This window comes from Aspergillus japonicus (assembly GCF_003184785.1).
Source record: "Aspergillus japonicus CBS 114.51 unplaced genomic scaffold BO86scaffold_3, whole genome shotgun sequence".
Classification (NCBI taxonomy): Eukaryota; Fungi; Ascomycota; class Eurotiomycetes; order Eurotiales; family Aspergillaceae; genus Aspergillus; species Aspergillus japonicus.
The window spans coordinates 76,222-102,236 of NW_020291640.1; the positions used below are offsets into that span (position 1 = coordinate 76,222).

A 26,015-nucleotide genomic window follows, 5' to 3' on the forward strand; every position below is an offset into this window, starting at 1 on the left:
GTAACTGTATTAATTCTCCCCCAACATTCCTGGATGAAAGTAAGGCACTCTCTGCCTTAGGCCCCTTGCGGAGGGTCAACAGGTTAGTAGGTTGGACAGAGGACAATACCACCTCGCTTCCAATCCAAGGTTCTTGAAGCGGCCGGTAGAAGTATCCGGTTGTCTTCCCACCCAATCGGAGGCGCGCTTCTCACCTTACGTGCCTCTCCATGCTCCTTCGTCCCTTCACTGCATGCCACATCTCATTCCTAATATATCCATGAATCTTATCTTTTTGCTTCGATGTCTCGGATACTTGCCAACTCAGCCATGGATGAGGGTTTTCTGATTAATTCAACTTGTGTTTTTGGGAAACCTGGGAAAGGCGCCACAAACGGGCCAGATGTGATCTTGCCTAGGTGTTAAAATAAGCTTCTCACACTTCACAATCCTTACTTACCATACGTATAATCTCTGCTGTCGCCCACCTATATATGCTTGGCAGATTCTTCGGGTAATGAGTAATGATCGTGCTTATGTGAAAGACGGAGTCAGTATTACAACCCCTTTTATACTCCTTGATCACGGCAACTAAGAGTATAATGGTTCAAAGCACAATACTGCAGAGCGATTCTACGTCGTTATAAGAGCTGCTGGGTGTTCCTGCTGAATATGAAAGTACGCTGGGTTTTCAGGATAGTGGGTAGGTACCGGTAGTACCTCACTATATGTATGCATTCACCAATAGCATGTTGAGTATCAACAAATGTGAAGGATTCCGGCTTGTCTAATGTTTTCCAATGAACTGAGCTCAGGTAATCTTTACATGCTTATCATCGAAGACAACATAAGCCACAATCTGTGACTAAAGACTGGCAGTGGCTCTGTAAATTTATAATGGATAGTCTATACTAGGTAGCGAACGGCAGGATCTGATCTGTCGGCTGCATAGATGAGTCAGCCACTCAGCTATGCACAGATAAGATAAGCACAAATCCGTCCAAGCGAAAACCCTCAAAATTCAACTCCGCCGAAACAATCCAAATCCCACACGCCGACGCCAAGTAGCTACGCCTGACGACGTGCCCCCCCTCCTTCCCTCTCTCCGCCCATCTCCGCCCCCCGTTCATCCGGAAATCTTATCATCGTCAACAGTCGCTTTTCTATTGCAAACATGTCCTACGAAGAGCGCGCCAACCAACACCCCAACTTGGGCGACGAGTCCGATGTTGAGGAGGAGGCCCTTGTCAACGACTATCGCGAGCAGGTCAACTATGATGATGGCATGAGCGAGTTGGACCGGACTACATCTCTTGGAGCTGGCTCGCAGGCGCAGGATCTTCAAGCACAGCTGGCCGCCGCCGCGACCCCGCTTGAATACCAGGCCACGCTGGAGACTAAATTTGCGAGCTACGATAACTACTGCAGCCTTTTCCACTACATCCTGAACTCGGACGGCCCTGTTGAACTGGAGGTTCCTTCGGTATGTTCTTTTTCCCGCTCTGTTCAGATCGTCCCGCGCGTCGAGGTTTCGTTGAAAGTTGTTGTGTGGTCGACGTGAACATCGGCACTCTGGACTGAAATCTCCTAACCTTCTTCTTTTGACAGTACTACTGGGCTTGGGATGTGATCGACGAGTTTATCTACCAGTTCGAGTCTTTCTGTCGCTACCGCAACCGTGTCGCTCGCAGCGGCTCCAACGAGGAGGAGGCACAGCTTCTGCGTGAGAACCCGAACACGTGGGGCTGCTACTCCGTCCTTAACGTTCTTTACTCCCTCATCCAGAGATCGCAAATCAACGAGCAATTGGCTGCCATCAAGCGTGGCGAGGACCCATTGACCGTCGCTGGGGAATATGGCTCTCGTCCTCTGTACAAGATGCTGGGATACTTCTCCATCATCGGACTTCTGCGTGTCCACTGCTTGCTCGGTGATTTCAGCCTTGCCCTGAAGACTCTTGATGACATCGAGATGAACAAGAAGGCCATGTTCGCCCGTGTTATGGCCGCTCACTTCACGACCTACTACTATGTCGGTTTCTCTTACATGATGATGCGTCGCTATGCCGACGCCATCCGCATGTTCAGCCACATTCTGGTTTACGTCTCCCGCACCAAGAACTTCCAGAAGGGCGGCAACAGCTACGATGCCATCGCCAAGAAGAACGACCAGATGTACGCTCTGATCGCTATCTGCGTTGCCCTCCACCCCACTCGCTTGGATGACACCATTCACTCCGCTCTCCGTGAGAAGTACGGCGAGCAGCTCAACCGCCTGCAGCACGGTGGTCCCGACGCCCTGCCTCTGTTCGAGGAGCTTTTCCGCTCGGCCTGCCCCAAGTTCATCAGCCCCACTCCTCCCGACTTCGAGAACCCTGCCCTCAACGTTGACCCGGTCGACCACCACACTGCCATCTTCATGGATGAGGTCAAGAACACCCTGTACAACCCTACCATCCGTTCCTACCTCAAGCTTTACACGACCATGGACCTGAAGAAGCTGGCTGGCTTCCTGGAGGTGGAGCCTGAGAAGCTCCGCTCTTGGTTGCTGATCAACAAGCAGCGTAGCCGCCAGGTCCGCTGGGTTGAGGGTGGTCTGTTGGAGGGTGAACCGGCCATTGCCAACGATTTGGACTACGCCCTCGAGAAGGACCTCATTCACGTCAGTGAGACCAAGGCTGGACGCCGCCTTGTGGATTGGTACCTTCGCAACCTCGCTCGTGTCTACTAGATTGACAGCCCACTACGTCGATCACCGTCTTCGACGCAAGAGTTTGAGGCTTGAGATCTCGGAGATGCGACCACTCCGTCTTCATAGCCACGAGGGTCGATGGTATCCACGTGGACAACACGGCACTCCTATTGCCGATTGACCGGGCAACTCGACCCTATGGACGCACGAAATTGAGGTCAACAGTGACTTGGTGGCTTAACCTCCCACCTCCTTTACCCCCACCCCCACCCCCCTTTGCCTACTGGTCCTCTCACCTTACCCCGCCACTCAAGTTATGATGCCTTTTATTTCTTTCTTCATATTATCCCTCTATGCTGTTTTTCTTTCAAATGTCCATGCTTTTTCTTAGGGTTGGGGCCTTGGAACCGATCAGGTTACGGGGTTGGAGTCGACACAAAAGAAATTTTCGAGGATTTGATTAATTCGCGGCGTATCCCATTATGCTTGTGCTTTGGTTTTTGCTTACTGTTTCGACGACATTGTCCGGTCTGGGCTGTGCATCATGCCTTTTTTTTGTTGCTTGCTTGCACAGTACCCAAAAGAATGCAGCTGGCAGAGCACAAGGGTGTAGTGATTCCATGATGAAATAGATGATGACGTTATTTAATCTTCTCCAATTCTCCATAAAATCTGCGAGTATAAATACCTTTACGCGCCTGGAAGCCCAACAGAAGCGGAGTGGGGGTATACTATTTACAATCTATTCAGTTAAGCATAGCTATGGTGTGGTAGTTTGATGCACGCCAACCCCAAGTATGATACATGGGCGAAACAGAGCACGACCGCCTTCATAATTAAAGCAGAAGAAGTCCGACAACCATGAGCCGCAGCTCCCCGTCCCTACTCCAGAACGTCGAAACTCGTTCCGCAGCCGCAATTACTCGAAGCTCTCGGGTTGTCGACGATCTTGAACTGACTTCCAATCAGCTCCATCGTGTAATCCACCGTACTTCCGTGAAGCAGCTCCAACGAAGGTTCATCCATGACGACTTTGGCCTCGCCAGGTCCAGCAGGAGCGTCCTCCGCTTCAAAGATGGTATCTTCTTCGGGGTCAATCTTTGACGCTGCTTCGAGGGACATCATATATTGGAACCCATGGCAGCCGCCGCTCGTCACCGTGATCCGGAGGTGGTCGTAGGGGTTTTCCTCCTTCGTCGCGGACGGGGAGGAGGTCGGGTCTGTGATCTCACGGAGCCGCTATAATCCGAAGCGTCAGTTTGAGACCTCACGAGTGAATGTATAAAGGCAGAAATTAGGGGGTAGACGGAAGAAGGACTTGAACCGCGCTACACGGCGACAGGCTCCAAGATATCATAAAATAAAATAGAACGAGAGAGAAAAAAAACATACAACAGCCGGGATTCGCTGGTGGTCACCCACCCAACTACTAACCGGCCGGCGTGTGGCTTGAGTACGGCTGAGCGGACGGGAAGCCCTATTTTCCACACCCTGTGGTCGTATGTACTGGACGAAGAGTTGATCATGGTACTTCTTGCGATGGTACCATATGATCCCCCCTCCTGCCACTGCCATAGCTTGGGTGGTGCAAATAACCGACTCCCGTCCGGTTCATGAGTAACCCAGCTTCCCATCACAACCCAGCATACTGAAATAGGAAGATGCCGAAAGAAAGATAGAACCTACTTCTGCGGCCCGCGGGGATATCTTGATCGTGAGTTCTTTTCCGTCCTCGTCAACTCGGGGGTTTTGTAAGATCTTCGCGTTGGTCCGGATCGCTGACGAGGAGAAAGGGTAGCGCTGGCGGATCGTATTGTTGGAAAGCACGGAGTATCGCGGAGTAAGCTTTTGGGACGAGATGCCTCTTGTGGCCTTCGAAAGAGGACGCAATCTGGACCGGAAAAACGCCGTGTCGCAAAATGATGCGGCGAAGTTCACCGGAGGCGCGGCCGATGGCGAAAACGTGGAGGTGGATGAGTGAGGTCGCGATAGCCGGCGAACGACGGATGATAGTACCGGACGAGACATGATGATCTTCAAAAGTAAAACTCTCCGAGACCAAGAGGCTAGTGGATTGACGGCGATTTCGTGGTCACTGACCTCTGAGATTGTCAAGCGGCGTGATTGATTATATATCATCATCCCAAAGATACTGCCGTTAGTCAGAGTGAGCGGCGTGGCACCATTGGTTAATCGGCTGTCGGCAGACACCGGCAGAATAATCACCGTGCAGTTGCCCGCCTTCTGGCCGATAACCGATCGCGGGGAACTAAACCGACTCGCGAGCCGGACGCCAATCGTGCTCTAAGAGCTAATCCTTGTCGAGATTTGACCATAGGTTTTGGTTTGAATTCTCATATCTTTCATAGTCACCAGCTACTGAGTGGTCCTGTCTAGTATCGCAAGATTAAGGAGTGGCTCGCAGCATAAAGCACAATGCTTCCTGATCTGCACGCAAAGCGCGCAAATGGTGCTCCCCCACTTTCTAACTTTACAAGGGAATATGCGCAATCGCTTGACGCGCAGGACCCTCTACGTCACTTCCGACAGGAATTCCTCATCCCCTCGAAAAGTGATCTGAAGAGGAAGACCTTGGCTCTACCCGATGGATGTACGTCAAACGAGCGAGTTTTCCGTTCCATGGAGCATGGATTAACCAGAGGCATTGTTCGTTGATATAGATAACGAGGAGGCTGAGGAAAGATCTATCTATCTCTGTGGAAACTCCCTCGGAGTCCAGCCCCGCAATGCTCGCAAGTATATTGACCACTATTTGCGCGCGTGGGCCATTAAGGGTGTGACCGGGCATTTTGTACCGCATGATGACCAGCTGCTTCCACCCTTTGTCGACGTTGACGAGGCGGGATCGAAGTTGATGGCGCCGATTGTTGGAGCTCACCCTGAAGAGGTCGCTGTAATGGGTACGCTGACTGCGAACTTGCACTTGCTGATGGCGAGTTTCTACAAGCCCACTAAGGAGCGATACAAGATCATCATCGAGGGCAAAGCATTTCCAAGTGATCATGTACGTGTCAGATCTTAGGCGGGCCAGAAGAGCAGCCACTGACATACAAGGTGACAGTATGCCGTTGAGTCTCAGATCAAACACCACGATCTTCGCCCAGAAGACGCCATGGTTCTCATCGAACCCCAAGACTCCAAATTTCCCACCTTGTCCACCGAGCAAATTCTTCGTGTCATCGATGACCACGCCTCAAGTGCCGCTATAATCCTTCTCTCTGCTATCCAGTTCTATACCGGGCAGTATTTCGACATCGAGAAGATCACCGCGTATGCCCAGTCGAAGGGCATTTTGGTTGGCTGGGACTGCGCCCATGCGGCAGGCAACGTGGACCTGCAACTGCATGAATGGAACGTGGATTTTGCTGCATGGTGTACCTACAAGTACCTCAACAGCGGTCCTGGCTGTATGGCGGCCCTTTTTGTCCACGAGAAGCATGGCCAAGTCGACAAGGATAAGATTGGCACGGCAGAGCAACCCTTCCGCCCGCGGTTGTCAGGTTGGTGGGGAGGAGACAAGCAGACGCGGTTTATGATGGAAAACAGTATGGCACCCAAAGATATCTCAAGCTTCAAGCTCTAACTTCACACCCCGGCAGACTTCGTTCCTCAGACAGGTGCCGCAGGTTACCAGCTCTCGAACCCGTCGGTTCTGGATACAAGTGCGCTTGCGGCCTCCCTCGAACTTTTCAACCGGACCTCGATGGCGCAGATCCGTGAGAAGTCCCTGCAAATAACGGCATACTTGGAACAACTCCTCCTGAAGTACCCGCTCGAGTCACTTCCGGAGAGACCGTTCGACATAATCACACCCTCGAACCCAGCAGAGCGGGGTGCTCAACTCAGTCTGCGCTTGGCACCAGGCCTTCTCGACGGCGTTCTCGAGATCCTGGAAGAGCACGCTGTTGTTATCGATGAACGGAAGCCAGACGTGATTCGAGTGGCGCCTGCGCCTCTGTACAACTCGTATGTTGATGTTTGGGAGTTTTGCCAGGTCTTTCTGAGGGCCTGTCAGCAGGCTTTAGACGCCCGCAAGTGAAAACACGACTTGTATATCTGTAACTTGAAAAACAAAACCGCCCAACGATCAAATACTTTGATCCTTTTGTCCATGCAATCGACCGTGGCTATTGGGACCCCGAGTCAGCGTCAACTTCTGGAAAGGTTTCTGGGACAAGGACAATCAAATAATTCAAATATACCATCGATCGTATTGACAGATATAGATTGGAGCTTCACCGAAGAGTCTAGGCTTTAAGTTTGTGTTCTTGACTCCGCATGTATGCACACCCCGTTCAATATGAATTATCTGAGAGAGGGATCGCTTTCGTGGTTCCTCTAATACACGGCAGAGAGAAAGAATTCGGAGTATCAGGAACAGGCTAGTTCACAGGTCTGCTATGTAGAGAGAGATTTACTATGAATAACCTATTACGTATAGAAGCGGAAAATAAACTGATAACCAGTAAATCTTTGTCCTTACTAAACAGCCCAACTCTTGCTTGTCCCGGCTATACTTATACTTACTTAGAAGGTAATCAGTTACTTGATCATTACATATAAAAGCGGATCGTACCCAGACTAATCAGGCTGCAAGATTAAACATTCCATACCCGAGTATACTTTATGGTCATTGTCCTCGGAGCTAAGATAATTCTGTGAATCATCGGCCCTAGCGTGGCCATCTGTACTGTACAAAAGTATGGTAATTGCTACACACGTACATCTAGTACGAGTCCAATAAGCGAAGGGCTCCCAGACAACCGGACGGTTCTTTTGCACGAAATAATTGTTTGATATCAACCCTGCGGCCAATTTATACTTTCTGTGCGCCAACATCCTGTACCTAATATAGAACATACACCCTGGGCAATTCATCCAAATGCAAAATAAGCCGGCTCCAACGATTGCCGCTCCGACTCCCAAGCTAACCAATCCGATCTCGTAGTCCTGTATGAATGTCATGTTAGCCATCCACCAGCTCAGCAGCTGCGCGAGAAGAGAGCCCACTTACGGCAAGAGTCCCATCGCGTTGACCTTCCAGATACCCAAGCAAAGCAAGACTAGCTGCATTACTACATAAATGGCCTTGACGCCCAGAAGCTTGCCCCGCGTGCCTTCGGTTTCGAACTTGGTGAAGACAGTGTTGGTATTGATGAGACCTTGAATCGGGCCCTTGAAGAGCATGAAGACCATCATTATGCTGAAGATTTGGAGACTGTTGCCAGACATGTACATCATGATCGCGTTCATGGGGATTTGCTTGGAGGGGGCCAGGGCAATCTCCCAGGCCTTCTTCAGCTTCAGGGTATCGGTATCCTCGGGCTTGGTCGGCGCGGCGGTGGTCGATGACTGCTGCGCAAGCTGCGGACGCAATTACCGGATTAGTTCGGAGGCCTCGCAGAGGGTAGGGGGTATTCACGACAGGACATACATTTTTACCGCCCATTTTCTTCGAATAGCCTGGAGGATCGGGGATTTTGGCGGCCTCTTTGCTTGGGCGCGGCATCGGGGTGTTTAGCCTGACCACCCATTCTGGGGGTGGAGGCGGATTGAGAGGTTGCGCTGCCATCGTCCAAGTCTGTTTTATGGACTTAGATATAAGACAATGAGGAGCTGAGCATAAAGCAAGCGTAGCGTAATAGAGGGGCTGTTGATGGGCAAGGTGCGGAGAAGGCAAGCTGGAACAATGTTGATTGATGATGATGCTGATGATGATGACAATCCTCCTCCTCCTCCATCCGGACTGGGAATTTCTCCACAAGCGGCGGGCGGAGTTGGCGGCTCCCGATCCACTCCTGATTCTCAATCCAACCCAGACCCTGATCGAGGCTCGTTCCCCTTTTGATCTTGTTAATCTCGACTTGCATTTCTCTCTCGACTGTCAGATCGAACTGGGGGAGACAGTGATTAATTCCCATTGACTCTAGGTTGGACTCCAATCCGCTTCCGCGCTCATTCCTCCGTGCGACGCTGACTCCTTTAGCACCCATCCCTCCCCCTTCTCGAAAGGTCATGGAAGCTGCGGCCAGCTAAAGATCTCCTCCCTCTCGAAGCTAGCATACCGACACGAACCACCGTCGCTATATATGCACATGCAATTTTGAAACCCCATCAGCTTCAAACCCTGCGCCAGCCCTGTTTTGAAAAGTACCAAGCCACCGAACCTCGCCCGATTCGTCACCTATAACCCTCCGACGCAATGAGTTCCAGCGGGGGAGATGCGAAGTTGTTCGCAAGGGTATGTACTTGCGCGTGCACTGCTCTTTTGTCTCATCGGTCGCTTTGAGGCCTTGGCCTGGTGACTTCCTATCATCCTTCCGCATCTTCCCCTCCTCAATCCTGTCGAATCACACTCGTCGGTGGCTCTCTTCCATACGAACCGAGCACTGTCCTTTCTTGCACCCGTGGAGCAACCTCTTTTCGGTCACCCATGAACTCCTTTCTACCTCACCCACTTTAATCTCGCTTGCTCTTGAGATAACTCTCTGTGGTCCCATGTTTCTCAGTGTGGTCCCCTATAGTCCGCAGTATGGCTTACCATTCTCTCAATCTAAACAGGGCAAAGTCGCCGAACTGCGCCAGGAGCTCAACAGCGGCGGGAAAAAGGACAAGAACCATTCGGCCAAGAAGATCGCCCTCAAGAAGATTGTCGCAAACATGACGATGAGCAACAACGATATGGTAGCCTTGTTCCCGGATGTGATCGGCTGCATGAACCTGCCCAGTTTGGAAATCAAAAAGATGTACGTCAAGAGGGCGAAAACCGAATGCGGATACAACTAGTCGGCGCTGACTCCCTCTTAATGATGCAGGTGCTTCCTGTTCTTGGTCAACTACTCCAGGGCGAAGCCGGATATTGCGCTCAAGGCTTTGCCGATTCTGGTCGATGTATGGATGATGCCCTTCTCTCTTCCCCACCTGGGTGCACTTTGATGGGTTTTCTAACCGAGCGCATAGGATATGGAAGATTCCAACCCGCTCGTGCGTGCTCTGGCTCTACGGACGATCTCGTACGTCCACGTCCGCGAGTTCGTCGAAGCCACAGTTGCACCGGTCAAGCGATTGATGCAGGATATGGATCCCTACGTCCGGAAAACGGCCGCCTTTTGCGTCGCGAAGCTCTACGAGCACGATAAGAAGATGGTCGAGAGCTCCGACCTGATTGATCGGTTGAACAGCATGCTTAAGGACGAGAACCCGACGGTGGTATCCAGCGTCCTTGCCTCCTTGGTGGATATTTGGGGACGGAGTGAATCGATCTCTCTCACCATCGACTACGCCAGCGCCTCGAAGCTCGTTTCGATCCTACCAGACTGCTCTGAGTACTTACTCCTTCACCCGATGCAACTAGTCCCTTGCTAATAAGATCCATAGGTGGGGCCAATCATACATTCTCGAGGCCCTAATGTCCTATGTTCCTCAAGACTCCGCAGAAGCGCTCTTGCTGGCAGAGCGCATTGCTCCCCGTTTGTCGCATTCCAACTCTGCCGTTGTTCTGACTTCGATCCGGGTCATCCTTTACCTCATGAACTATATCGCAGACGAGAGACATGTTACCTCGTTAGCGAAGAAGTTGTCACCGCCCTTAGTCACCCTTCTCTCCAAGCCCCCAGAAGTACAGTATCTGGCTCTACGTAATGCCATCCTAATTCTACAGAAGAGGCCGGAAGTCCTACGGAACGATATCCGCGTTTTCTTCTGTAACTACAACGATCCGATCTATGTCAAAGTGACGAAGCTAGAATTGATATTCATGCTAACAACGAAAGAAAATATCTCTGTGGTGCTCGCAGAGCTCAGGGAGTAAGTTTGCCCTTTGGAAATCACGACGATTACACAACTAACAATGTTTAGGTATGCTACAGAGATCGATGTCCATTTCGTGCGCAAGGCCGTGCGCGCGATTGGCAAATTGGCGATCAAGATCGAGTCGGCCGCGCGGCAGTGTATCGACACTCTCCTTGACCTGGTCAACGCGAAGATTCCCTACATCGTCCAGGAAGCGACCGTGGTCATCCGGAACATCTTCCGCAAATACCCCAACCAATACGAGAACATAATCAGCAACGTCATCCAGAACATCGACGAGCTCGACGAACCCGAGGCCAAGGCTGCTATCATCTGGATCATCGGACAATACGCGGACCGCATCGAGAACTCCGACGGCCTTCTCCAGGACTACCTCGCTACCTTCCACGACGAAACCATCGAGGTCCAACTGGCCCTCCTGACCGCAACGGTGAAGTTCTTCATCCAACGCCCAACCAAGGGTCAGCAGCTGGTCCCCCAGGTTCTGAAGTGGTGCACCGAGGAGACGGACGACCCGGACCTCCGCGACCGAGGGTACATGTACTGGCGGCTCCTCTCCACCGACCCCGCGGCCGCCAAACAGGTCGTCATGGGCGAGAAACCGCCGATCAGCGCGGAGAGCGAGAAACTCGACCCCAAGACTCTCGAGGAGCTGTGCTTGAACGTCGGCACGCTGGCCACGGTGTATCTGAAGCCCGTCCAGCAGGTCTTCCGCAATGCGCGGACGAGACGGTTGCAGTACAGCCCGGCCCTGCAGAAGCCGCAAGAGGAAGCCAGCAGCGCCGCCGGCTGGCAAATTCCCGCTGCGGCACAGGTTGCGGCCAGTAGTCCCACGGCCGCGACGGCCGCCAACCCGACTGGGTTCCCGATGACCGGAGCGGCGGCGGGTGACATGAACGCCGCCGTCAGCGCCGCGGACAACTACTTCAACAGCGTCGGCAGTCAGCAGATGGCCGCGCTCGATCTGGGCGGTCGCGGGGACGGCGGTGCCGGGGGCGGGGGCGCTTCGCAGACCCAGTATGTGGTCAACCAGAACCAGCAGCAGGTCTATCAACCCCAGTTGGCTGGTGGTGCGGCGACGGGAGAGCTGTTGCTGCTGTAATATCCTCTACCTAGTATCTCATACTATCGCCGCGTCCGTTCCTTCTCCAGGATACTGAAACTGACTTCCTTGGTTTTTTTCCCCTTCTTGCATTCATCCCTTGAGCGATGCCAGTTTTTTAATCGCAGGCAGGGACTTGTGATACCTCTTATTATTTACCATTTCTATTATATGTATCATTTTAACTACATTACACACAAAATGTAAAGAAGTCAGGGTACTGGATTCATGATTTACAATTTTTATTGCATTTCTTACGCACTACTACCCAATCTGCCTGCCTCTAGCAGAACTGAGGTGTATGGATACTAGTTTGCAAAATTGTCATTATTGCGTCAACCATTGATTGCAATGCGCCAAAGACGCCGGGAATCATTGGATAAAAACATAGTAGTACTAGTAGTAGAACGCTGCACTTAACAAAAATACTCACTCATCATCATCCAACCGGGCAAGTCCACCACGACTACGCTTGAGGCGGTCGTCCAGATTGTCTTCCTGGAGTTGGCGATGAAGACCCGACACAAAACGACCTTTCTCGGAGCGATGCTTCTCGTCCTCCTCGAGCTGCTTCTGTTCCGCAGCGGTAACCTCTGCGATGCGCTGACGACGGGTTTCCTCCATCTCGTCTGCGTTGGAAAGCATTTCTGCCAGTCTGCGCTGGCGTTCTTGCTCCATATCCTTGGCTCTCTGCTCCGTGTTGTTGTTTTCGCCATCCCGCAGGTTTCTGTCACGATTGTACGAGCCCCTCGGTCCTCTGTAGTCCCTTCTGTCAGAGAAGCGATCGAATCTCTCTCGTCGATCTCGGTCACGGACGTCCTGACGAGCACCATTTCCCCGGTCATCAGAGCGGCGTCTGTCATCGCGCTGGCGATCAGGTCGGGGTGACGGCGATTGATCACGGGGCGCATCCCGGCGGGAAGAACGGCCGTAGCGGTCCTCTCGCTCGCGGTGGTGTCTGCTAGAGTACTCTCTCTCTCCGCCGTCTCTGTCGCCGCGCTCGCGGTCCGGGTCTCTCCCGTCGTAGTCGCGATCTCTGCGATCCCTGTCCTCCCGGCGATGATGAGAACTCCGGTCGCCCCTCTCATCCCTCCGTCTCCTGTCCGAGCGATCTCCTGCAGCAGCTCTGGGTGACCTCTCCCTCTCGCGGTGCGACCTCCTCCCCTCCTCATCGCTATACCTCCTACTCCTCCTGCTACTCCTCAGATCCCTTTCCCTCTCCCTCTCCCTACTCCCCTCGCGCCGATGCCTCCTCTCCCTCTCCCTATGCCCCACCGCAGCAGCCCCAGCCCCTCCCACCGCCGAAGACCCCCTCCGAACCCCCTCCTTAATCGCACTCTCCAGCGCCGCCTGCTCCCTCTTCCGAATCTCCAACAACGGATCCGCCAACACCTTCGCCATGGTATCCCGGGGATTCGTCCCTGCGCCCGCAGCACCAGCACCAGCACCACTGTCCCCCGCAGCACCAGCGACCGCGACGCCACCCACGCCGGCGGCCCCCTTCTTCAGCGACTGACTCTCATCGTTCTTGAGCAGGATCTGATCGAACCGCCGCTTGCCCAGCAGGTACCCTTCCATCTCCTCGGAGTAGTGGCCCGTGGCGCTCGACGGCTCCTGGTACATCCAGTCGACGCGCTGGATCTGGCGCGGCGCGCCCGAGTCCTCCTGCAGCCGCTGGAGTTCCTGGATCTGGCGCTCTTCGTCCCGCTCGCGCCGCAGCTGGTCGATGCGCTTGCGCTCCTCGAGGGCGCGTTTCTCTTCCGCCCAGACGCGCTCCTGGTTGCGGAGGAGGGAGGGGTGCCATGATCTGTTTGATGTGAACAGGGTTGGTTAGTTGAGGGGACACGAGGGGAGAGGGGATTTTAGTTGGGCGGCGCAGGCGATGGGGTTCGGTGATAAGGGAACGGAGAATCTGAAAGGGAAGGTGGGGAGCAGAGAGGACGTACTTCTTGAGGTTGAGATCACCACCCATCTTTGCGGTTACTGCTGCGAACTAGATGAAGATGGGGATGGGGGTGTGGTAGGAGTGGTGGGTGGTTTGTTGGCAGGGTGTTGTAAGGAGAAAAGATGGATGGAAGGATGACGATGAGTTGCAGTGGGTGGGTTGCTGTTCCTAATCAGGACGGATGGGTCCGGTCTCGAGTCGAGTCGGGGCCCGGGGGCGGTGGCCGGAGCGGACTGCATGTGCCATGAACGCCACTGCGGGTCGCACTTTCTGCCCAACTGTACTGTTACTACTGAGTGAGTGCCTTTGGCCGTGGCCATTGCATGAATCATGCAGCTACTGTACTGTACAGAAATTATTGAGTACATGGTACGGTGTAGTGACTCACAAGAAGCTAGAGTAATCCTGGCAACAATAGTGGGAGGGGGACATTCTCTAAGATTCAGCAGTTCTTGATGTAATGGAGTACGCCGACAGCAAAACTAAAACAACAATCATCGCAGTGCTTTGGCAATTGCACTGAACGACATTCAATGGATAGATAGGTACAACAAGAAAGGTAGGTAATATATGGAAGCAGATCATAGAACAACACCACCCCAAGGCTCACACAGACCTCCTGGCAAGCTTATCTGCAGTACACATACCAGCAGAGCTCTCCACGAGTCTTCGAGGGCCGCACAGTGCGTCTTCCTTATTTATCCCAGCCAACATAACTCCGAGGCATCACACGCCACACCTTACATTCTCCACTCCGCAAGTCATTCAGCTTGAAGCTCTCCATCTTGACCTTCTTGCTTTCTCTGCCCTGCTCCCAAGCGCGGATCTTCTTCTTGGTGCCGTCCCAGTCAACCACAATGCCTACGTGATCGGGCTTGCCAACCTCGGAGCTGTACTTTTGATGCATGGTGCCACGGTGGCCCTGGAACCGTGCGTTACGGAAAGTCACAACATCTCCTGCCCGGATCTCATCATTTTGCTGCACTGAGGCATTGGCCAGGTTCGAGTAAACAAGAGCACCGTAGGCGCGCGTGCCAACAGGAAGCAGGACATCAGACAGAGGACTGAGCAGATGCTGCACCAGGCCATGTGGAGTGCCATCCGCGACAGTAGTGTTCTGGATGCCATTAACTGCATTCGCAATGCGCGTGCCAATCTGGTTGTGGGCAGTTTCGAGTTGATCTTGACGCGGCTGATGAGGAGGCGCCTCGTGGCGCTGTTCAAGGGCCGCATCACTAGGGTTGCGAGCATCAAAGTTCACAGATACAACAGTTTGGGAGTAGTCGATGAACAAGATATAAACATCCTTGGTCACAGTGGTTTTACCGCCCCGCTTGGAGGAATTTGACTCCTCGAACTCGAGAAGAACATCCTTGCGATTCTGGAAGACAGGAGGAGGGGTATTGGGTTGCGTCCACCAAAGAGTGTTCTCTGCCAAGTCAACGTCCGTGGCAATAAAGCCTAAATCGATAGATGGACGGGAAACATCCATAGATCTCCGGACACTGGGCTGGGCTCTTGGAATGTCCAGCGATGCACGGTTGCTGCGAGGTGTAGGCGGAGGTAGACTAGGGGGCGGAGGAGCCATCGAGGTACGCTTTTCACGAGGCGACGAAATTGATGTCTCGCCATAAGGTTGAACGGGTGAAGCTTCATAAAGATCATCGGACTCGTCTTCAGCAGACCGAGGAGGCATAGGTGGAGCTTCCACCGGGCCGCTGGGGATTGGTGGCGGTGGTGGTGCTCTTGAGACAGGCACGCCATGCTGGGGAGCAGTATAACGGTAAGGATCATACTCATCATCGTCACCGCCATATGAAGGCTCTCTTTGCGGTGGAGGAGGTGGGGGTCCTCTAGGCGACTGGATAGAGTCTCTGCCGGAACTCTTTGGAGGCTGGATCGGCGGCGGAGGGGGCACTGCTCGTGGGGCAGACAGAGGAGGGGGAGGCGGGAGACGGGTCTGGGGCGGGCTTCCAGGAGATCGAAGCGAGTGTTCGTCGGTCATGACACCTTCGTCGAGGCTAGAATCGCGGCCGTGTGACTTTAGAGCATCCTTGAACTTGGCACCGGATGCAATGTCCGTGTCGTAGTCGCCATCATATTCAGTTATTTCGCCTTCAATACCCTCTCCCGCTTGGCGGGGCTGCGAAGTCATACTTGCCCCACTGTCGGCTGTAGATCTTCGCCGAATATTGACTGGAGGAGGGGGCGGGATTGGTCTACTCTGGGATGGAACTGGGGGATTGACTGGTACCGGGGGAGGAGGGCGACTCATTCTCTTGTCTGCAGGGAGTGTAGGTGACAAGGGAGATGTTGTATCGTAAGTCGATGCTCGGCGAGAGTCGAGATGGTCGGGGAGCGGAGGTGCTGGTTGCTCTGCTGCAGTGACCGGCGTAGCGTTCGGATGCAGGGACAATTCGTCATCAGATTCGTCTCCTGGGTCGGCGGGTGCAGCCCCCTTGGGGGGTGGCAGAGATTGAGCTAGTTACCCCAAGTTAGTGCGAACTAATACTGAGCACTAGAATGACTGAACTTACATCCTGGAATCGGCGGAGGGGACAAAGGCTGTTCATGAGGAACTGGAGGTGGTACCGGACGCGTGTTGAGTGGAGGAGGGGGAGGAACTGCGCGTTCTGTGAATGGACTGTCAGCAATAGCCCTCATGGATATTAAGCAGCATCTTCCGTACCTTGCGGTGTAAATGGTCTATCGACAGACACACGGCGTTGAGGAGGTTCTTCATGGACAACTTCCTCTACATTAGGAACCTCGTGTGCAGCATGCTGCTCAGTTATCGGGCTTGCGGGAGACTCTTCCTGTTCTTCCTCCTGCACTTCTTCCTCTTTCTGGACATTAGGATAAACTGGAGGCTTTCCCGCATTCATTCCAGGCAAGGCCATGATAGGGACCGGAGGGGCTGCGGCGGGACGGGAGCTCTCATCATCAATGGCTCTCTCCGTCTCCGCAGGCGCAGGCGCAGGCGCCTTTGGTTTGCGAGCCGCACCAGGGATAGGCATACCACCAGGGGGCCCGAAGAAACCCATCATACCCATGCCACCACTCATCTTTGCCATTCTCTCTCGAAGTTCCATCTTTCGCCTGACCTCAGGGTCAATATCCTCCTCTTCGTCCTCGTCCTCGCCCTCCGGCGCTGGTTCTTCGGCTTCTTCGTTATCGTCATCTGACTGCGGCTCATCTGTGCGTTCTGCCTTTGCATGCGCGTCCTGAGCCTGTGCTTGACGTCGAACCTCTGCACGGGCACGCTCGTCAGAGTCTTCCTTGCTTGTGGAAGTTTCTTCCGCATCCTCCGTGTCGGCAGCAGCAGAATCATCCGCATCATTGGTGTCGCTGGCGAGCTCCTGCGCAGGCGGGGGTGGCATCGCAGGCTGCGGCACAGCTGGTCCCACTGCTTCATGAGCATGTTCTCGTGCCGGATCGTGTGCTTCGGCTCCTTCAGTGGAAAGATCTTGTGTAGGAAGAGTGTCTTCGTGGGATTCGAGACGCTTCTTCGGAGGCCGCTTCGCCTTTTCCTTCTTTTGCGCAGCTTCGGCATGACGTTGAGCCTGTTCCATCTGTTGTTTCTGGAGAAGCGCAATACGTTCCTTGAGACTTGTTGGCTTGGGCTGATCCTCCGCGCCTTCTTCCGGACCATCACTCGACAGAGGACGAGCCTCAGACACAGGAGGCTCTCGCGTAGGAAGTTCTCTCGTTACTCGTTCTTGAACATCAGGATCCTCTTCTCTGCGATATACCTTCTGCGGGGGAGGCTCTCTGGGCGGAGGTACATAGGCGTTCTTACTAGGTGGCGGTGCAACAAACGGTTTCCGTATAAACGTGTTGGAGCTCTGAGAAAGCCCGCCTGGCTTGAAAGGCGCAACTGGCGGCGCAGCAGGCTTGTTAAACGCCGCAATACGATCCCTGAAAGACGACCCGGTAGGCTTCTCGGCGACAGCGGGAGGCGGCGGCTTGGATACCGGTTTAGGAACGGGTTCACCAGCATCCCTCGTCGAAGGATGGGGAACGGGAGCTGCTACCGGCTTAAACGGAGGAATCTCACTTGCCGGCGATGCTAGAGCTGGAGGGGGAGAGCTGGGTGGCTGAGGTACGGCTGCAGGTGTCTTCACAACCCCGGGCTCTGGCTCTGGCTCAGGCTCAGATTCAAGCTCGGGCTCGGGTTCGGGCTCGGGGTGGTAGGAACTCTCTGGAGCAGGGATTGCAGCTGCAGCAGCAGGCTCCGGGGGTGGCGGAACCGGCTCTGCTTCCTTCCTGGGTCTGCTGGGACGAGTCGGTCGCGGGGGTGCAGGGGGCTCATATCTTTCGACGAAATTCTTGGGGAAAATGCCCTCTACTTTGCGCCCGGAGTCGTCCGCATACTCACCAAAGTACCACTCTGCATCTTCCTCAGCTGTGACGGTTATGATCTGTCCGATAGCGAAATTAAGGTCGTCATCGTGGTCCGAAGAATACTCGAAGACCGCTCTGACCGTGAATGGCGGACCGGACATTTGGCGGCAAGTTGAAGGTTCCCGTCACGGAGGTGGAATGGATGACTTCAAGTTGGGATTGGAGGAATGGATCGAATCGAAGAGACAGGCGGGATATCTGCAGGCAAAAGCACTAAATTATGTACGGCTTTATGCAGTTAAACATATGCGAGATGTGCTTCACTGCGAGGTGGTCTGCTTTGAGGACAAGGAAATAACAATAAGAATATGTCAGCCTGGTGGACTGACGTACGTCAGAGCATGGCCGATGGAGGGGGTGGGATCGGACACGCTCGCTCACACACCGCCAGAAGGACAGCTGGTGGGATCCAGGCTAGTGAGAAACTTACTGCAGTCAAAAGGACACACTGTCCATGAGATGATGAATTATTTCACAAAAAGGGAAGGTAGGAAGAGAGGGACTATAGAGGAGGAATTGAGAAACAGAGGCGGAAAGTAGGGAATGATGAGCGGGGGGGGGATTTTGGGGGAGGAGGGGAGGAGAGGGAGAGGGAGAGGGAGGAATGAACAGAGAGGATAGACTAGGATGTACGGAAATGTAAGGCAAGTACAGTCAGTTACGACAAGTAGACTAAGGTGTAGTTACAAAGTCGTTAGACTCGTTACAGACAGACGGACCCTCCTTAGTCCTCCTTCACTTCTCTAAGTTCTCTCTCTTACTCTCTCACTCATTCTCTTGCTCGCCCGCTCTCACAAGCAGCTCCACCACGGGGGCGATCGGCGGCTAATAAGATTGAGCAGAGGCTGAACCGGTCATCCACCACCGATTCCATTGCCAATCAATCAATCAATCAAACACCACATTTCACACGTTGGGAACCTCACAAGTAGACGGGCACCTAAATTGGGTGGCTGCCAGGTGCACATGTTGTTCATTCTTCTCCTGATCTCCTGATTACAGTCGCAATTGGCCACCGATAAGTGATTATGCAGCAGTTAGCAGGTCATAAGTATGAGTAGGGAGGACTAACCAACCTCATCGTCATCCATGTGGGTGTTGTTACCTGAGTGCGCTTAGCTTCCCTTTCAATCCGGGGTTTTTGCCTCCTGCCGACCCGACCAAATTTGAACCTTGTGCAACTCTCATTCCGACCTTCCCTTTCCATCCGACTGACTATTCACCTCATATCCGTCTTCCCTCCCGTTCTTTCTTTCTCAAGTTGTATATATAATCTCTCCGTAAACATGTCCTCGGGTCGACAAGTACTCAAAACCTCACTTCCATCCGCGCACGCAGCTTCCGCTTCGTTGACTCGCTCAAACCCTGCGACCGCTCGCCAATCGCCACCCAAAGCCGGCATGTCACGACAGGAGCAAGGACCATTAACATCCAGACCCGGCGCTGATCCCCGTCAGATGGCGATCGCGCTGCACCATGCGCGCCAGATCCAAGCTCAAAAGGATGCAGAGGCGCTCATTCTCGATCGCATCCTCGACCTCGTCCAGTTCCCCACCTCACCATCCGCGGATCCCAGCTCCCCGTCCCCCGAAGATGCTCGGGCCTTCAAGTCTGCATTGACGCCCTTCCAACCCGCCGATTACGATAATCTGATTTTGGAACGAAACATAGAAGGACTGTGCGGGTATACTCTTTGCCCCCATGAACATCGCAAGGAGGACTCTCGCGGCGCCTTTCGCATCACGTGGGGCGCGAAGGGCAGCGGGCCCGGCGGGCGCGGGCGCGAGATGAACATCGTCCCGAAAGAAAAGTTGGAGATGTGGTGCTCCGATGCGTGTGCGGAACGGGCGATGTTCATCCGAGTGCAGCTCGCCGAGCAACCGGTGTGGGAACGACGAGCGGACGATGCCCACGGCGCCCATATCCTACTCCTCGAAGAGGAACGGGCCCGAACACAGCAGCAAGGAAAGGGCAAGATGCGGAGCGCGGCCAGCGTCAACGAGGTTACCGGTCAGCTAGGGGACTTGCATGTGCACGAGGGACCAAGCTCCAGCGACGTGTTCGATCACATGGCCAAGCTGTCGGTTCGTGATGACGCACGTTCGCAGGAGCTTGCCCTTGAGCGTGGCGATGCTCACCCGGCATTGTACACGGGTCGCGTGGATGTCAACGTGCAGGAGAGCAGTCGCGCTGCTGGCCCAGTGACGGCACCGCAGATGCGCCCCGGAGACGAGAAAGGAGGCTCGATCGAAGGATATGTGCCTCGTGATCATTGAGCCTGCCGAGGGCAAAAATGGCAGTAATGATTGAATGGAGCCATTGGCATTACAAGGGGCGTTGCATTCCAGGATGATACCCAGATAGGATAGCAATCTACAAAATCTAAGACGATATAGCACCGCTGAAGATCGGCAACAGCATCGATCATAGGATCACAAGACATGGCTGTCCGATTGGCGATGAAATATGGAATTCCTACGCAGCAACCGGCCGTGAGACCAGCTGCTGAACGGGAAGTGAATTGGCAATCAAGCGTCATCTCCGTCAGGAGAATCGGCGACACCTTGTTTGACGAAAGTCATGTTCATTCCTCATGAGTCTGTTTCTAGACTACAATGGTAGCTGGAAGCCTGCCAGAACAAGCATGAAAACGCCATGGATCGACCCAAGACAATCGTAAAACTTTTTCATCTTCCGCTCGAGGGCGCACAGATTTACCGGTAGCGACGGGGGCGCTCCTGGACCTGCTGCTGGGTGACGTTGACGACGTTGACCTTGAGGTTGTCGAACTAGAAGAGGCGAGACATATTAGCTTGCTTCAACTTCTCCCTTATCTTATTCATGGTGGGGAGAAAACTTACACCGAGGCTCTTGAGGAGATCCTTGGTGTCGGCGTCGACATCGAGCTGGCCGGACTCGGTCTGGGAGACATCCAGAGCGGAGACCTCAGGAACGTACTGATCCTTGCGCTCACGCTCCTCCTCCTGAAGCTTGAAGGAGATACCGCGGACAGGGCCACGCTGGATACGCTTCATAAGGTGGGTAGTGTAACCAGCAATCTAATTCCAACAAAAATCAGCGATCCACTCCGGATTTTTCTAGCTTCTTTCGAGGCGCGCGCGGATTCCGACTAACCTTGTTGCGGAGACGCTTGGAGGCAATGATAGCGATCTCATCGCAAATGCGCTTGTTGGTCTCGAAGTCGAGCGTCAACTTGGGGTAGTAACGCTCGATGATGACCTTAGCGGAACGCTTGACTGTCTACACGGCGAAAATCATTAGAATCGTGGCATCAGCACGCGATTTCTGTGCGGTCTCTGCTCACCTTGGTACGGACGCGACCCATTTTGGCGGTTTGTTGCTGGCTGGATGGATGTTCGAAACTCCGACCAAGATTCCTTATGTCTCCCGATCCTCAAAGACACCCGTCCTCGCTTAGCCGTGTGCGGGTCACGTGCTGGCAGTCGCCCTGCCGGTCAGCCCTAACTATCTACACGTGATCATTGCTCTCAACCAATGCTTAATCAGCATTTGTGGCTGACCAATTACTCAGTCAGTCACCAGTAGTTATACGTAACAGGAACAAACTATCTAATATCACTCGGTACATTAACAACTTATACTGAAATTTCTCATTGGTAGTCAAAGGAGCCATTACGAGTTAACTGGGGACCAGGGGAGCGTTTCAGAACTTGAGAATGGTTTGGCAACAGGTGAAACTGCTACTATGTATGGACTGCAATGTGCTTATACAACAGAAAAAGAAAGAAAGAATAGGAGTAGCTCTACATCGACCAGAAAACCGCATATTCATACAGACCGCACAGCTCCCCAATAGCTGCAAAAACAAGCTGCACCATCGAGATAGAAAGAAACAATATCACTAAATCAGACAGCTCTCGCTCATGCTTAGGTAAAGCTCTTCATGAGATCCCGTGCGAGAGCCTCCGGATTATCCGCTGGGGAGCCCAAGTCCTCCGACGCCGAGAATGTGCCGGTCTGGGGGCGAGCTCTATCCAACCTCGGCACCTGCCGCTGGCCACTATGAGCGACGTAACGGGGCGCCTTCATTATTCTCGGCTTCTGGTACTCTGTGATTCCGTATGGGGCTCTAGACGTAACGGTAGCGCGGTAACTAGCCAAATCAATGCGACCGTGTGAATTAATGGAAGCCCGAATAGGGTTGACCCAGTACTTGGCACCACCAGGGATGGAGACGTCAAATTGATCAATGCCAGCTGGCCCGTCATATTCAGTGAAGGCCATGGCGTTGAGATCTTCCACAACGATACCAGCAACACCGCCAACCGCATTTCCTCCCTTGTTCTTGAACCTGCCCTTGGGACGCAAGACACGTGCCTCAACAGGACGTTGATAAGTCTGAGGTCCAAATCTGGGATGGTTGTAGACCAAGGCGTGAGACCTGGTGTAGGATAATCCTGCGGAGGGGTGCGTCTTCGGAGGTCCGGACGCAACATACTCAGGAGCAGACAGTTGGGGGGCAGGAGGTAGGTAATAGGTCTTTCCAATCAGGTCGGAAGGTATCATAGGAGGTGGTGGGAGATCCAGGATTTGGAAGATCACTGGGCCTAGGCTGAATGGATCCGTACGCAGCGACTTGACATATGCCTGGAACTCTTCCGCATCAAATACGAAGGGTTCATCGATGCCCGCAAAATCTCCGCTATCCTGTGCCTGCTTTCTTCGCTCGGCCTTTTTCTTTGCGAGGAAATAACTGCGCAACTTTTTCATGATCTTCGGCTTGTCCCTGCGCACAGTATCCAAGTAGGCCTGGAACTCCGCCTCCGTCTGACTGGCGAGGTATGGTCCAGAATGCCGGAACTTTTTGGCGGCCGGGTCTCTGAGGCCGTTGCTTTTTTCGGTGTTGTCCAAACGGGCTTCGAAAGGACTCGAGTGCCGAGGAGCCATGTTGCTGGAGTAGCTGACTTTCTCAGGAAGGGACATCGGCAAATGGAGCTCTTGAAACTTCTCCAAGGTCACCGTATGATCCGCCGCTGATTCGAAATCCGTGGTATGTTCAAAGGTGTCTAAAGCATTGAGTCGAACCACAGGCCGTGAGGATCTAGCGGACGTTGTCTTTGCCGGCAAGGGTCTCTTCAAACCCCAGTCACCCTTCAGAAGAGAAGATGAAGGTGTGACAATGGCCGCTCGAATTGGGTGAGGAAGGGTTGCGGAATCGGATTCAAAGACCTGCCTCGAAGTTGGTCGTTCTTGAGGCGGAGCCAAGGCCTGCGGAAGTGCAAACACGCGAGACTTCCGCAGCAAGTTTGCTGTCGGGGATAGCCTGGCTGTCACCATGGCGCGGGACTGATGGCTGGGACGTTGTGCGGGTGGTCTCTTTGCTGAGGAAGCTGGAGAAAAGTTGATTGTAGCGGGCAATCCTCTACGGCCGCGCCAAGCCGTGGGTTACGGCAGCCCACAACGACACATCATGCACCTGATCACCCGTTCACTTGGCGCAGGGTTGTAAAGCCTGTTGGCTGCGATGTCAAGCCACGAGATTGTAAATCCTTCTTCCGTAGGTGGTGCTGATTTGCCCATATGGTACCAGGGCCTATCTGAGTATCTCATCTGATTAATATCTTTTGGTGGTCTGAATACCGCTATACAAAACACTATCCACGGTACCTAGACCGACGTCGCATCTGATATCTGATTTGCAAACATTGTATGTGGTAGAAAATCGACAGCAGCTGTCGGGTTTCTTTGAAGTCGGTGCTTCGAGATAAGGTAGAAGGGTTTCACCAATATGCGAGGCGCTTCAGCTTGGTAGAATGTTTGCTACATAGAAGGTGTTAAACACCATTTTGAGAGACCATTGTTGACTGAGGAATGTTGGCATATTATAAGCTTTAAGCTATCTTCAAAGATTCAAAGGCGGGTTTTCCATCTACATGGCTGGTTATAAGATCTACCTCCCAGACGTCTGCACATATCAATATGATGCTTTGAAAGGTCTCAGAGTCTCAAGGCCAGGACAGCACAATGAGATGCATTTTCTCAACGCAAACAGTGAAGGGCTCCTATAGAGCTGAATGAGCTATCTGAACGGTATAGTATAACATTTTCTTCAAACTGAAAGTTATGATACTCTCACAATCAACGTTGCTGCATCTAAAGTAGGCTTCGGTCATGATTCTTCAATGCTGAGCGTTTCGGAACCTTTCCGTGTCTTTTCATGGTATTTTTGAAGTGGAGTACTCAGGTCATAAGGTCTTGAATATGTAGTTAACACTTACTAGCTCTTTCAGATCGATAATACGTGGCACAACATCATATATGATCACGCAGAAACGCTGAGAATTGACTTAACAGTGTCAACAACCGTTTCCCTCAGTTGCCGATACTGAATACCTAGAATCTCAATCGACTTCTTGTTGTCGTAGCCATACACATCATCAGGCAGGTCGCTAGGCGCATCCGTTGAGGGTAGCTTGTCTGCGACCTCGGGAAACGACTCTCGTACCACTTCCACAAGCTCTTTGTTGGTAAAGTAGCCAGAAGTAGTGAAAAACCTTTGGCCACCGGCCTCAGAAACCTCAATAGCCCTAACGTGGGCTAATGCGACATCATGGACATCTACCCACAAGAACGTACCCGTAGGAGGAAGCCCATCTTTGAATTTCCCTTGGACCAGGTTTGCAAGTCTTTGATTAGAAGTGTTGATGGCGTCCAAAGAATTCAGGTAGGGAACAACAGGGCCGAAGACCAGAGGTGGGTTGATGGTTGCAATGTCGAAGTTTGGCTTTTCTTTCTCAACGAATTCCCAAGCGGCCTTTTCAGCAAATGTCTGTACGCAAGCAAGAAGGTCAGTAAGGCAGCTACCTTACCGTGGATTAGGGCTCTAAATGACAGACAGGTGCATCTCACCTTGCTTGCTCTGTATGTTTGAGCAGGATCCATCGCCTCCTCCCACGTTACAGGGTTCCAGTTCTCCTCACTGTAAACCTTCGCATGTGCTTTAGGATTGACGATTGCAGCGAAGGATGAGGTGACCACCACACGCTTGACAGTTGGAGCATGGGCTTTGATTGCTTTCAATATGCCAGTAGTACCCTTCACGGCTGGCTCCAGAAAATCCTTCACAGGGTCTGAGATGTTAAAGTGAAATGGCGATGCGGTGTGTAGAACATAGTCGAAGGGCGGATCGGATTTAACAGCCTAAATTCAGGAATGCTTAGCCATGGCACAAGTAGAGAAACGACATCGGCCATACCTCGTCAAACGCGCCATCTGCTGCAACATCCTGAACAATTATGTAGGAGAGCTTCTCCTTTGGCGTGTTTGGATGCGCATTAAGGATTTTCTGGCCTTTTTCATCGGACCGCACCGTAACGACTGTATCAAATCTACAGTATTGGGGGTTTCAATGAGCATTCGAATAAACCCCAACTTAAATCCATCGCACTCACCCACGCTCCAAAAGATTGTCGATGATGTGAGCAGCAATGAAGCCACTACCTCCTGAGACAGAATGTCAGTCTTCTCCACAGCAAGCACTATGAGCCGGGCCTTTCTTACCAGTAAGAAGGACTTTAGGCATCTTGAGTATAGGGGTACTAGTCTTGCTTGTTCTGAATTGGAATGAGCAGGTTTCGGAGGTAGTTTTCGACTCCCTTGGGATATCTCGAGGGGTGACTTCCTTGCCCTTTTAATACCTGGGGATGCACCGTTACCCCTCAAATGACGAACTATATGCCCCCCACTACGATCCACTGTTGGTCATATCATACGAGCTCGATAGGCGCCCACTCTGATTACAAATACTGGAAACAGATCGCGACTAGATAGTAGGAGATGGCCATCTAGCTCCGCGACATTACCAGGGTTCAAATTGTGGCTGGCTGTTGGCTGTTGGCCGTTGTCCACTGAGTCTGCCCCAAGCGCCTGTAGGCGGATTTAAGGGAGGCAGATTCGCTGACATTGCGTTATCGGATAAGCACTCTAGACCGGATTTACGATAACAGCGTTTCTTAGTCCCTGATCGTGGTCTTTGATGTACCTGGGAAAATAGATCAGGTAAGTGACCCCGTTTACCTA

At 52.9% G+C, this 26,015-nt stretch overlaps 11 protein-coding genes across 11 annotated transcripts; 4 read left to right on the forward strand and 7 right to left on the reverse strand.

Annotated features, from left to right (window-relative positions):
* The first annotated feature begins 1,012 nt into the window (after positions 1–1,012).
* Positions 1,013–2,920, forward strand: BO86DRAFT_109475 (putative eukaryotic translation initiation factor 3 subunit EifCl). The gene is made up of 2 exons (XM_025665914.1): positions 1,013–1,462; positions 1,588–2,920. Exons 1-2 carry the CDS (start codon positions 1,154–1,156, stop codon positions 2,707–2,709), a joined length of 1,431 nt encoding a protein of 476 aa, XP_025532281.1. The 5' UTR covers positions 1,013–1,153; the 3' UTR covers positions 2,710–2,920.
* Positions 2,921–3,444: 524 nt separating this feature from the next.
* BO86DRAFT_109480 (HesB/IscA family protein) lies at positions 3,445–4,828 on the reverse strand. The gene is made up of 2 exons (XM_025665915.1): positions 4,357–4,828; positions 3,445–3,909 (listed from the first exon to the last, which is right to left on the reverse strand). Exons 1-2 carry the CDS (start codon positions 4,810–4,812, stop codon positions 3,553–3,555), a joined length of 813 nt encoding a protein of 270 aa, XP_025532282.1. The 5' UTR covers positions 4,813–4,828; the 3' UTR covers positions 3,445–3,552.
* Positions 4,829–5,106: 278 nt separating this feature from the next.
* On the forward strand, positions 5,107–7,009 carry bna5-1 (kynureninase; the record flags this gene model as incomplete). Its single annotated transcript, XM_025669492.1, has 4 exons — positions 5,107–5,298; positions 5,360–5,695; positions 5,753–6,236; positions 6,291–7,009. 4 exons carry the CDS (start codon positions 5,107–5,109, stop codon positions 6,728–6,730), a joined length of 1,452 nt encoding a protein of 483 aa, XP_025532283.1. The 3' UTR covers positions 6,731–7,009.
* A 362-nt stretch (positions 7,010–7,371) lies between these two features.
* On the reverse strand, positions 7,372–8,456 carry BO86DRAFT_329241 (ER membrane protein complex subunit 4). Its single transcript, XM_025668667.1, has 3 exons — positions 8,126–8,456; positions 7,706–8,055; positions 7,372–7,641 (listed from the first exon to the last, which is right to left on the reverse strand). Exons 1-3 carry the CDS (start codon positions 8,261–8,263, stop codon positions 7,566–7,568), a joined length of 564 nt encoding a protein of 187 aa, XP_025532284.1. The 5' UTR covers positions 8,264–8,456; the 3' UTR covers positions 7,372–7,565.
* Positions 8,457–8,502: 46 nt separating this feature from the next.
* On the forward strand, positions 8,503–11,821 carry BO86DRAFT_385243 (putative AP-2 adaptor complex subunit beta). The gene is made up of 7 exons (XM_025671060.1): positions 8,503–8,621; positions 8,678–8,932; positions 9,253–9,437; positions 9,507–9,582; positions 9,652–10,016; positions 10,069–10,497; positions 10,549–11,821. The coding sequence occupies exons 2-7, from the start codon at positions 8,894–8,896 to the stop codon at positions 11,603–11,605; spliced, it is 2,151 nt and encodes a 716-aa protein (XP_025532285.1). The 5' UTR covers positions 8,503–8,621; positions 8,678–8,893; the 3' UTR covers positions 11,606–11,821.
* A 99-nt stretch (positions 11,822–11,920) lies between these two features.
* Positions 11,921–13,701, reverse strand: cwc25 (U2-type spliceosomal complex subunit CWC25). The gene is made up of 2 exons (XM_025676415.1): positions 13,552–13,701; positions 11,921–13,412 (listed from the first exon to the last, which is right to left on the reverse strand). Exons 1-2 carry the CDS (start codon positions 13,575–13,577, stop codon positions 12,035–12,037), a joined length of 1,404 nt encoding a protein of 467 aa, XP_025532286.1. The 5' UTR covers positions 13,578–13,701; the 3' UTR covers positions 11,921–12,034.
* A 282-nt stretch (positions 13,702–13,983) lies between these two features.
* Positions 13,984–18,500, reverse strand: BO86DRAFT_406117 (SH3 domain protein). The gene is made up of 3 exons (XM_025674149.1): positions 16,240–18,500; positions 16,088–16,183; positions 13,984–16,031 (listed from the first exon to the last, which is right to left on the reverse strand). Exons 1-3 carry the CDS (start codon positions 18,053–18,055, stop codon positions 14,245–14,247), a joined length of 3,699 nt encoding a protein of 1,232 aa, XP_025532287.1. The 5' UTR covers positions 18,056–18,500; the 3' UTR covers positions 13,984–14,244.
* A 732-nt stretch (positions 18,501–19,232) lies between these two features.
* BO86DRAFT_352685 (Rtr1/RPAP2 family protein phosphatase) lies at positions 19,233–20,230 on the forward strand (the record flags this gene model as incomplete). The annotated part of the gene is made up of 1 exon (XM_025669493.1): positions 19,233–20,230. Exon 1 carries the CDS (start codon positions 19,241–19,243, stop codon positions 20,228–20,230), a length of 990 nt encoding a protein of 329 aa, XP_025532288.1. The 5' UTR covers positions 19,233–19,240.
* BO86DRAFT_385247 (40S ribosomal protein eS17) lies at positions 20,222–21,334 on the reverse strand. Its single transcript, XM_025671061.1, has 4 exons — positions 21,280–21,334; positions 21,090–21,215; positions 20,816–21,013; positions 20,222–20,743 (listed from the first exon to the last, which is right to left on the reverse strand). The coding sequence occupies exons 1-4, from the start codon at positions 21,298–21,300 to the stop codon at positions 20,669–20,671; spliced, it is 420 nt and encodes a 139-aa protein (XP_025532289.1). The 5' UTR covers positions 21,301–21,334; the 3' UTR covers positions 20,222–20,668.
* A 260-nt stretch (positions 21,335–21,594) lies between these two features.
* Positions 21,595–23,339, reverse strand: BO86DRAFT_385248 (mitochondrial 37S ribosomal protein bS1m). The gene has a single exon (XM_025671062.1). It carries the CDS (start codon positions 22,881–22,883, stop codon positions 21,864–21,866), a length of 1,020 nt encoding a protein of 339 aa, XP_025532290.1. The 5' UTR covers positions 22,884–23,339; the 3' UTR covers positions 21,595–21,863.
* A 665-nt stretch (positions 23,340–24,004) lies between these two features.
* Positions 24,005–25,653, reverse strand: BO86DRAFT_329260 (SDR family oxidoreductase). Its single transcript, XM_025668668.1, has 5 exons — positions 25,497–25,653; positions 25,388–25,439; positions 25,192–25,324; positions 24,846–25,136; positions 24,005–24,765 (listed from the first exon to the last, which is right to left on the reverse strand). The coding sequence occupies exons 1-5, from the start codon at positions 25,516–25,518 to the stop codon at positions 24,259–24,261; spliced, it is 1,005 nt and encodes a 334-aa protein (XP_025532291.1). The 5' UTR covers positions 25,519–25,653; the 3' UTR covers positions 24,005–24,258.
* Positions 25,654–26,015: the final 362 nt, after the last annotated feature.